The sequence below is a fragment of the Juglans microcarpa x Juglans regia genome, chromosome 5S (assembly GCF_004785595.1).
Source record: "Juglans microcarpa x Juglans regia isolate MS1-56 chromosome 5S, Jm3101_v1.0, whole genome shotgun sequence".
NCBI classification, from domain to species: Eukaryota; Viridiplantae; Streptophyta; class Magnoliopsida; order Fagales; family Juglandaceae; genus Juglans; species Juglans microcarpa x Juglans regia.
This window is the reverse complement of record NC_054603.1, coordinates 24826275-24837996: the sequence shown is the minus strand read 5'-3', so window position 1 is coordinate 24837996 and position 11722 is coordinate 24826275. Positions and strand designations below refer to the sequence as shown.

At 36.6% G+C, this 11722-nt stretch overlaps 1 protein-coding gene across 1 annotated transcript; it reads right to left on the bottom strand.

Annotated features, from left to right (window-relative positions):
* Window positions 1-391: 391 nt before the first annotated feature.
* Window positions 392-4308, bottom strand: LOC121267246 (heparan-alpha-glucosaminide N-acetyltransferase-like). Its single transcript, XM_041171092.1, has 13 exons — window positions 4024-4308; window positions 3649-3786; window positions 2676-2757; window positions 2499-2575; window positions 2160-2269; window positions 1864-1972; window positions 1660-1776; window positions 1479-1546; window positions 1311-1377; window positions 1139-1220; window positions 937-1028; window positions 658-801; window positions 392-538 (listed from the first exon to the last, which is right to left on the bottom strand). The coding sequence occupies exons 1-13, from the start codon at window positions 4306-4308 to the stop codon at window positions 392-394; spliced, it is 1518 nt and encodes a 505-aa protein (XP_041027026.1).
* Window positions 4309-11722: the final 7414 nt, after the last annotated feature.

The window sequence follows — 11722 nt, the reverse complement described above, 5'->3', positions numbered from 1 at the left end:
CGATGAGTAGCCTTCTCAATCCTAAGAAAATTCCCTATTTTTACATTCATTTCCATTTTGTTTTGGAGTCTTCAGTCATGTGAAATCTATTACATAGTGTCAAATTGCAAATTTTTGTTCTTTGCCTCCATCTCTTTTGCGACCAAAGCGAGCGTAGCTGAATATATTTAGCCAGGAAGTTTAAAGAAATAGCTGAAATGTAGACAAAATATATATAGCAGCTTCAAATTTAAAATAACAAACCAATTAAATAGAATCCATAAATAGTGCTAATTAATATATTGGTACATGATATGTGAACTTTTGCAACTAATTGCAGGTAGGGATATCAAATAAAAAGTACGTATAAGGTCCTCCATTAATGTTTCGTTGCAACTTTTGCTTGATCTTCTCACAGCTTCCAATATATTCCTAATTTGTGCAAGATGCCCGAAACAACACCCCAAAATGCGATTTCAGCAAATATCACATATAAGAGGGTCCCAAGCCTCTCCGAATGCCAAACATTGATGAAAACATGATCCTGAATCCAATTGACCTATAACACGATTTTGAGTACCCAAATCATGTAGTTAACATAATATTTTAAGAAATTATGTTTATAATCAAAAGAATCAGAATTGATCAGTGCAATGGATTATTAGTACTTCTACTTACTAGAGTTTTATCTGGAGTTTCATAATACCATCCGTTTACAAATGCCGCAAAGATGCCTTGGGCTGCCATTACAAACACTAGCATTGCATTCATTCCTATCCATTCTAAGAACAAGAATGGTGTACGAAGCCCCCAAACATCAATCTGTTCATTCATGAAGAAGAAAGATATGGAAGAGCTTGTTAATAAAATGGAGAAAAAGAAAAGAAAAGATTTCCCGGAAGAATTTATAAGATTAGGGTATTTAAAACTGGATAGGTGGGGATAAAATTTTCTTACCAGTATATAAAAAGCAGAGAAGACAATTCCAGCTGCACCTGCTGTGAAACAAACGTAGCTGAAGCTGTAGAGTTGCTTGTTCATAGGAATAGCTGCAAATGGAAATTAGTAAATGAATCCCTCTAAATATATAATATAATTCGATATTTTGAGGCACAAACGTATCTTAATCAAAATAAGGCACAAGGTCAAGAAAGTTCACCATCTGTAAAGTGGAGAATGATGGCCACAGTGAGCAAGATGAAGCCCATTGAGACCCATTGCCTAAGCCTCTCAGCGTGACCCTGCACGTACAAGACTCCACTTTCGATCTTAAACTCAAAATTAACTGATGATCAGGAGTACAATTCTATGTAAGTTTGAAGTTTTGTAACCTTAAAATGAATCAGAACGTGCCCATAATGGATGCCAATGGTCCCAGAGAGGATAGCCGAAATTGAACTAAGGCAAAACAGAAACCAATAAAGAAAATAGTGATTTTCGTTTCAAGGTTTGCTAGAAATATATAATAGCTTCTTGTTTGTGTTCATATCCCAACAAACCTCAGCAGGCCTTCAGGTTCGAATGGAGCAAGGCACCAACTTGGAGCATTCTCCCCATGCTTGCAAACCTATGAATTTTTCAAAAATATTGATACTAACAATAAATGCATTGAAATTAAGCCACTTTGAGGAAGAATTAAGTGAAAAGATAAGAATCTAAATTTTGCCCGTCAAAGCTGACCTTCAAGCGTATCCAAACGGGGTATGCATAGAGATGATTAACTCCCCAAACTTGTCTGTCCACATGTCCAACGGCGTTACATGCGGGTCCCAAGTGTCCTCTCATTCCACATTTGACCTCAAATTAGGGTTAAAATTTGTCAGTTTCTTTATGGTTAACAAAATGCATGTACTGTGTGTGTATGCGTATCGGTTACATGCATACTGTGTATCTCTTTGCTCCATCATCGTTGTGTAACACGAAACTCCAATCTGGAACATATAGTGCATACGTCGTGACCATGTATATAAGAAAGGCAACGAACCCTCCAATCCTACACCAGGATCATATATATACCAATTAAAATGAAAAACAAAGCTAGCTAGCTCACAATTAATATTGCAATAACCTGCAGGTAGCTTGAGCTAATTAGACTGAAATATTTAAAATTTAAAATCTTGAATTGGACAATAAGATCAGCAATATTAATGTTTAATGAAAATTATGTCTCTTACCATTGCCATCGATATGCAGTGAAAATAGAAATGTTTCCAGACTCTAGGACGGCTGGTCTTCGCTTAGTTGTCAAGGTCTCTATCATGGCAACAACAAAGTATACCAAAGCTATTCTCTGCTTAGAAAAAAGTACTGAAAATATATGTTATTTATTTTTTTATACTTTACATCAACGTACACTTATATATAATATGTTATTTAAATATTACCACTCTTTGGTCTAGCTAGTGCCAAGCATGCACGCATCATATCATTCATCACTCTTCGTAAATAAGCATTAGAATTATATGTTTTTATTTTCGGAACAATGAAAAACGATGGGCCGGCGGAATATATTTTAAGACCTGGAGGATGCCAAACCATCGGATATGCTTCATGTCAACACCATAGGCCAGATCGTCAGGTGCATGAGAGTATCCTCCTGCGAGGCGATCGAAAATACAGTACAAATTAGGCAAAAAGGTTAATCTTTAGTGCTACGTACGTACTTACCTTTGGCACTTGTGCAGGTATATACGTACCTTGCAAAATAATTCCCCAGAACAGAAGCTTCAATGTCCTGATAACAATCTTCTTTATGGCAACATCGATCTTGGCTATTTTCTGCAATAATATATATCAAGATTTATAAGGATATATATCGATACCCTGGCCGGCCTCCTTAGAATGGAAAAGCCAACTACATCTATATGGAGGTGGTATTTTCAAGCCCTAAATAATCACCAATATTAGGCCGGAAGCCTTGATTTTTTTTTGAAGGTTTGGATATTTTATAATAAGAGTCTAATTATCTATGTGTGGTTACTAAAGTACAAAAGAATATGAGTGTTAATCATGTGTATCGATCTCTATTCGTTTAGAAAAATGAATCTTCAACATGATTCCGCAAATCAAACCATGCCCTATTATTTATATATATAATTAACCACATAACTAATTAACTAGTCTCCACCAATTGGGTCGTGCTTTCGATATTTCTATGTACCATAAAAAAATCATTTGAAAGTGACAACCGAGTATAAATTAATGACATTAGTTTGAAAATTCTACCTTTTAAAAATTTATATCGACGAAGTGTATATTGACATATTAAGAAAACTGTCTATTTATGACCAGTTATTTATCGTAAAAATGATTATTTATTATTAAAATGCGTCTGTTTTTATCATAAATAATTCATCAGAAATACTTATTTTTCTTGTACTGAATTGGCTTCAGCGCTATGGAATGCATGCTTTCTACCAAGTCTTGCTGCATTTGTTTAAAAAACCTAAAGGTCTCTAATATTGGTTTACAGTGACTATAACTTTCTTTCAATTTGCAAATGCGTTGCTACTACGATATTCAGAATACAAATTAACTGATCTATCAAATCGTAAAAGGCCAAATGAATGGGACAAATAAGGAAATTAAAAAGATAAAAACAACAATATTATTATATTAATAAAAACATCAAATATTGACCGAGAAGATGGAATTAGTGTACGTAGGTACCTTGAGAGCGAGAGCAATAGCAACCCCAACAATGAAGAGAAAAAAGGGCATCACAAAGTCCGCCAATGTGCATCCATTCCATGGGGAGTGATCAATACGCGAATAGGCTCCTCCAGCGTCGTCAACCAATATCATCAACTACGTACGTACATGCATTCATATATGGCGCTTCAAATTCGTTATATATACGGCGTCGTACTTTATACAACAAATGTGTGTATATATATATATATATATATGATCATTCTAATTTTCCTGACTTATAACTATATATATATATATATATATATCATTAATTTTATGCAGTGCATGCACAATTAATATATATTTGTGATATATATATATATATATATGTATATTCACACACACACTAACCACTATGGTAAGGCCTCTGAATGCGTCTAAGGTTGCAACCCTCTTGCTCTTCTGCTTAACCACTACGGGTTGCTCCTCGGCCTGCTTTTCTTCGGTTGAGGGATGATGATCTAGCTCTGAGCTCCCAGTCCTAGTACCTAATTCTTTCTCATTGTCTATGCAGTGATCTCCACCATCATTTTTATCTATTTTACCGAACTGAGCCTTGTTGTGATCTTCTTTCTGCCCAACTGCTGCTACTGCCGGACCAAACCCTTCTTCCACCCTCCTAGCGTCCTGATCCATGCCTGATCTTTCTTCAACCTCTCTCTCTCTCGCTCTGCGGGTGCGCTCGCTGAAGTTACTGGCCTGATAAGTTGGAGGTGATAGTTATACAAGTGAAAACTGCACGAAAGAGAGAGACAAACGAAGAGACCAAAACGGCCGGCCTTTAGTTTGGAGAAGGTGGGACATTGCTGTCTAGGTATTTATAGTACTTAAAGAACTTAATTGTAGAAGAACAAGGTTACATATCGTTTTGATCTTTAGTTTATGCATGAAAATCACCTATCGATATAGAAAAGGAATAACACAATACGGACAAATTAAAGGCTTTGACAATGCTAATAATAATAATAATAATCCAGATGGGTATGTAAGAGAGGTCCACAAGGGCCGAATATATACGATGCATGGTGCGATACAGACAAATCAAGAGCTAACTAGCTAGCTTTGCCGCTTTGGCAACAAAAACACCAGGTAAGAGGTCCAGATAATGTGATGGATGCCTTGTAACTGTCATAAGTCGCCTGCAACGTCGTTGTAAAATGAGATGTTGGTATAGGTATACTGTACGCACTTCCCGCACGCATAAGACGGTCAAAGAAAGCCTCTTTTTTTTTTTTTTTTTTTTTTTTTTCCTTTGGTTTCAGCCAATTACGGTGGATATTAGTAAAGAAAGGCAGGCATAATTATAAATGATCATGTACATATATTTTTGTAACAGCAAATGAAAGCTAGTCACGTACTAAATAAACAACTCGTGATTCTTTGATGATATTGTGGACCCCTGTGGCCTTAATTAGTATATAATATATATTCTAGATACCCACCTCCCTTTATCTTTCTTTTTTTCTTCCATGCATGATCATATATATATATACCAATATACCATTAATGAAAGTAGGACTAATTCATCTCTCTCGGGCATTCAAACTATAGCTAGTCAGATGCCAGCTTAAAGCCATTCTGCAAAAAGACTGTTGGATTTGTTCACTCCTGACCCTTTTTTGGTTTTGACAATAAATTCCTAGATATTAAACTTTAGTCAAGAAAATATCCTTTCAGCCACTATAATTGGCTTATATGAATACAAGGTTGAACTTTCAATTTCTACTAAATCAGATTGACATTTTAATGCCTCTTTTACGAATCAATGTGATGCCCCATTGGCCTTTCTTTTGACATATATGTTGTACCTCCCAAACCTGTGGAGAGCTAATTATGTCTTCTTCAGTAGCCCAAATCCACACAAATTGGGCCCAATTCGTTTCAATGGATAAACTACTTGCTAGACCAACATCTCTTTCCGAAATTGCATTTTGACACCCACACCCCCCCCCCCCCCCCCCCCCCCCCGGGAAACATCCGGTTCCACTTTAGTGGGCAACCCATTCGCTTTTAACGAGTCTTTTATATTTGACACCAACTGGTTTGGATGAAGAAAACACCTCCATACATTAGTTTGTTTATTCTATGCCACCAGAATATATATCCTAGCTATTGCCGCTAATAGCTCACTGGTCTAGTTTATCTTCATGAATAGCCCCAACAATGCGTCCAAAGTCATGATCAGTCTGGTGCATATCTTTTGGGGTTTATTTTTTTCCACGCAACAACCAAGCATGTTCCATGCATTCCTTATTTAGCTAGATAAAGTGCAGGGTACTTGAAAATCCGATTAAAAGTTCATGTATGGAAGGGGTCTAATACTCTCCCGGGGGCTTGCTGGTCGTATATATCATGGGCTTGGGCTACAGCACAGCTCGATGACCTAGTTGATCCTAGGCCTAGTCCAATCCAAGCATATTCTGGCTAGCACCGGAGGAACTTCGGGACGAAAGGCTATCGGCTCTTTCAATGATAAGCTAAGCCTCAATATCCCGAAAGGCTTGAATTTCAAATAATGGGTGAGGTAGTTTTCGCGTAACAACACAGATATGATTATTAAATCCATCTGATTCTTTGGCTAGAGAGAGATTCCTTGTTATATTATTACTAACTTAGGTATCAGCGGCGTTTCTTCGAACTCCCAAGCCACACACCTCTTTGGTTGCAGGTGATTGTGAGTGAGAAGCTATGATACACATCCTTAACAGTTGGCATCGTTTGTGAGATTTGTTTGTTCTACAATCAGCGTGCTTTTCACATGCCCACCACTATTTGATCTCAAGCAACCAGAGACCAGGAAGTGACATCATGAAATATGGAGGGAAGGCTCGCAGAGATGGAAGAAGTAGTGAAGAAACTTACTGCCGAGGTGGAGTCACTGTGGAAAGAGAATGAGACCCTTAGAGTAAAGAACGGGCCATCGGGAGAGGACATAGCGCCCAGCCAGGCCGATAAGGCTGAGATGGAAGCGCATATCACAGGAGCAGGCAAATCTCCTTGGGAAAAAGGAAAGGAAAAAGATACATCATGACTTGCATAGTCTAATGGATAGATACAAGGAGATGGCCAAGAAAATAGGAACACCTTCCTCAGTTGATCAGTTGCTGACAAGCACAAATTTGTCGTACAATGTAGAAATTATGGCAGTACCGTTACAACAGAAGTTCAAAGTCTCAGCGAGAGATATGTATGAAGGATCTAAAGACCCAGTGGAGCATTTGGAAACCTTCAAAGCTCACATGATGCTCCATGGGTTCCTCGAAGAGATTGCATGTAGGGCTTTCCCTTTGACTTTAAAGGGAATGGCTCGAGGATGGTTCAGAGCATTGTAGCCGAGATCCATCGACACAGTTTCGAAGAATTGGGCAGACAATTCATAACCTAGTTTATGGCCAGGCAAAGGTGAATGAGGCTAGCAACATACCTACTGACTGTAAAACAAAGGTAAGAGGAGAGCTTGAAAGCATATCTGGCACATTTCAATAAGGAAAAAATGACTGCTGACGACCAAGATGAAAAGATCATGTTGGCCGCTCTGCTTGGGGACATTTGGTTAAGAAGTCCTTTTATGATCGAGTTGGCGAGGAAGACCCCCTCCACTTTATGAGATTTTATGACAGGATAGATGATTTAGTCAATGTTGAAGATATGCTAATCGCCTTAACTACAAGATCGGAACAAAATGAGGAGCAGGTGCCGAAGGAGGACTCAAAAAGAGATTGGGAAGGAGGACAAAAGGTGTGGAGAGGCCAACACGAAAGAAGGTGAGACACTATTCTAGTGCACATAATCAAGATAAGGTCAAAAAGACCATGTGTGGCGAGGATCAGGGGTGACAGGGCAAGAAATATTGCATGTATCACAATGCAAGCAGGCATAGAATTGAAGATTGCCACACACTAAAATAAAAGATTGAAGTGATGGCATGTAATACCCGAGTCCTACTACTGTCCTTACGTCATTTTATTAATTCTTTAAGTTAAATATTTTGAGATAAATATTTTTATTATTTTATTTTAAGATAAGTATGCTTTATTTTTAAAATATGAATTATTAAAATAAATTAAGGGTATTATTTTTTAAACTTTGAAATATTTTCTCTTAAGTCATTTAATTTTATTCATTTAGGAAATAACCTAATTATTCTCTACCATTGGATTGGTAGGTGAAAAGTATCTTTGAGATGGATAGATCTCCACCCTCCATTACCCTAGCTTATGGGATAAGGTTTGATCAAATCCATTGACTTTTTCTCACCCTTTGAACCCGTAGACTTTCAAGGTAAGCAACAAAATCTTTTTTTTTTTTTCTTTTCTTTCCTTGGGCCTGTAAGCTTCCTAAGGAAGCTATTGGATTCACTTTCTTCCTTGCACCCGTCGGTCAAAGCAACACAAAAGGGGAAAAGTTAAAATCAATTCCCTTTAGTTCCCCTTAACCCGTTGGTCTACACCAAGAAAAGAAAAAGAAAATTTCACTTCCTTTCCAAGCAAGCTAAAGACAACGCCACCTTCATTCCTTTCCTTCCTCTTTCTTTTTCATCTTCAAGAAAACAAGTTCCTCTCATCTCCTTCAAGCTTGTGACTCCATGGCAAGGGAAGAAGAAAAATATTTTTCTCTCATCCTCTTCAAACCATACGAGAACACTCCCTCCATGCCCATTTTCGGCTTTGCCTCAAAACTTGGAACTGAAGATTAATTTCATCTTCCAAATGATGAAATATTGAAGGTAATAGACTTTTGGTTTATTCCCTAGTGTGATTTACATGTGGGTTTCGAGTTTCACCATTTTTCTTGCCTATGATGTTTCGGTTTTGGGGTTTAAAAAAGTGATATCGTGTTGCCCTTCATCCACATAGCTATACCTCTATTTGGTCTTCCATTTATGTTTTGAAAGGGGCTAAGAGCTCAAGGTAAAAAAATCCTAATTTGACTCATTTGATTTTATTATGATTTTGGAAGCTCACTAATTTGTTTTAGCTTGTGCTTTGGTGTAATTAAATCCCTATATTGCAAATAAATATGTATGCCCTATTTTTGCCCCAAACCGAATAGTATTATAGTTGTTTTGCTATGTATTTTCCTATATTTCGAAAATGATATGTTGTTATTAAACTTGGATTAATCATAGGTGATGATTATAGTGATTTTAAATTATATATGTTGGTATCATGTGCCTTGTGTTGAGGTTTGGTTGGTAATCTATTTTTAGGATGCTAGAGGTTTGGTTTAAAGGTTTTGCTTGGTTCTATAATTTTATATCTTGCTCTTTAAAAGGTATTAAGTGGATAAAGCATGAACTTGAGTGTTTAAAAGTTTAAAAGTTTTCTTATGAGTAACTTTGCTATACCTTATGCTACTCTAATTTTAATGGGATATGTTACCTAAACTATTTAAAATATTGCTTGTATGATTAGATTATAGCATAGTTGGTTTAGGTATAAGAGATTAATTATGCATGATATATTATGATATGCAAAGCTGTCCAAGTATTCCTAAGTCTATGTCATGCCATGCCTTGAAGTAAAAATAGCCCATTTATGTTGTCCCTCATTTGGATAAATTCCACCTAACTCAAGAGTCTAAAATATTGATAAGCTAACCTTTTTATAATGAGGGACCACAAGTGATTTAGCTTGAACCAAAGAGACCTTATTTGAAGCCTATGAATTCTTAATTACTTTTCATGTAAGCTTTTAAAATAGCATTTCCATGGACAGGTAGCATGTCTTAATATTCAAGTTATTTCTCTTGTAAGTTAAGGTGAAGAGTAGTTATTTTGGTTAATGTTAAGCATAGGAGGGACGTTAGATTGTAATATCGTGGCTTTTTCTTTTAAAGGGAGGGTTAAAGAATATTGTATGAGTATTAACAGTCTTATGCCATTTATTGGATTAGGACCTATATTGATGATGGAAGTATTGATGAGCATAGAGGTATGTAGCTACGACCATGCTTCTTATACCAAGTTCTCTTTATAAAAGAATGTCTCTCTCTCTCCTTTCAAATGTTCTTCTAAAGAAAGAGTAAATGTATATGTATGTATAAGTCCTGTCTTGATAGCCCCTGTTAAGCACCCTATCGATTATAATTGTGTATATATGTATAAGGTAATGCATGCACGTAGGTTCTAAGTCATGAGATTTCTATATATGCTCTCTCAATAAACTTATTGATTATTCCTATATGTAGTATAGCATGAAAATGTATCTTATTCATAAAAATGCACGTGCATCAAAGTAAGAAAGATGATGAAAATGTTTTGATTGCAAAGGAAAGGAAATGAATATCTCATGCCTTATGCTTCAAGTGATGCTTTAAATGAGTTTTAAAATGTCCTTATAAACTGATGGTTTAAATGACACGAAGAAAGTGTTTTAAAATGCTCCTATGAACTCATGCTTTAATGACGCGAAAAAAGTGTTTTAAAATGTCCCTATGAACTGACGTTAAAATGTCCCTATGAACTGATGTCTTATGGATGCCATAAAAGATGATGTTTAAGCTCATGCTTTTAAATGATGTTCTTCCATAAATGAACTGTTAAATGAAAAGGACTGAAAAGAAAGGACTGAAAGGACTTACATGAATGAAAGAAAGAAATGACTGAATGAATGAATATTTTATTGTTTGAAAATACGTAACGGTCATATGAATGAAAATAGTACCAAATGAATGGGCAGATTGCAATGCCGGGTAAGTAGTACTGGTAGTGCACCCAGTGCTACCCCTGACTGAAAGGGATTCCCAACCTGTGGCCATGGGCAGAATCCAGGTCCAAAGGAAGACCACTAACCCTAACACACGGGGCGTAATAGTGAGTACCGGCCAAAGGAAGTGAAACATGAAAGTATAGTTATCTCTTAAACTGTTTATGCATGAAAGTATTGCTTATTCCTTAAATGTTTATACATGAAAGTATGACCTATTCCTTAAACACTTTATGCATGAAAGCATTGTCAAGATTAGAAAATGTTTATGTATGTATATTTTCAAAAGAAAGTTTTCAAAAGAAAGGATTAAGTGATTAATAAGTTAACAACATGATGTACTGCTTACAGAGTATTCGACTAATTTTTGTTTTAAATGTTTTAATCGTCCAGGTAATGACGAAAAGGCTTGGGAGCAAGGCACTACTATAGAGGGAGAGGCTGACGCTAAGGGTCTTCCGTAACTAGAACTGTTATGTTTAGATGATGGGTTATGTTTATGGTCGAACATTCTATTCAACCTTATATGGATGATGGATTATGTTTATGTATAGACGTTTTATGTTGGGATGGACTCTGAGAGTCTCTTATGGGGTGAATGTTTGAATAGAATGTCTATTAGGTGTTCCCTTTATTAGATTAGAAATTTAGAGTACATGTGTGTCATGTTCATGTTGATCGTATATTACTGAAAAAATAGAAATAAAGTGAAAGAAATGGACAAGTATGTACATCGTGATCCCGCCCTTCCCAGGGCGGGGTTGTGACAAATCTTGGTATTAGAGCAAAACGTTATTAGGTCCTGTAGACTTTAGGGATGAACTATGTTGAAGTCCTCTCTCTAAAGTATGCCAAGCTTCGCAACAAGTTTAAAATGTATTTTCTTATTGAGTGTCATGAATTATGTTTGAATAATTGCAAGTCATGCACATTTGTTTCATACGAGTCCATTGCTATTGTTACTGTTATACGTGTTTAGTATGGCATTGATAGGCAATACTAAGAAAGATATATGTTTGGGGGCGACCTTGTTCCCATAGCATAGAGAATGGTAGGAGGTTCCCAGAGATACGAGAGACCTCACCAATGTTGTTGCATGCTTGATAGAGACCGTTATTGATGGAAAAACCGAGACGCAAAGACAAACCGAACATTCAACAACCTTTAAACTATTCGGTAGACAGCACCCTCTGGTGTTTGATGGCAAGCATAGCGAAGCAGATGCTGGAAATTGGATCGAGCACCTAGAGAAGATCTTCCGTGTAGTCTAGTGTCCAAAACAAGAGAAGATGGAATTCACTGCTTACAACTTATTTGATGTGGCGAACGAGTGTTGGGTCTAC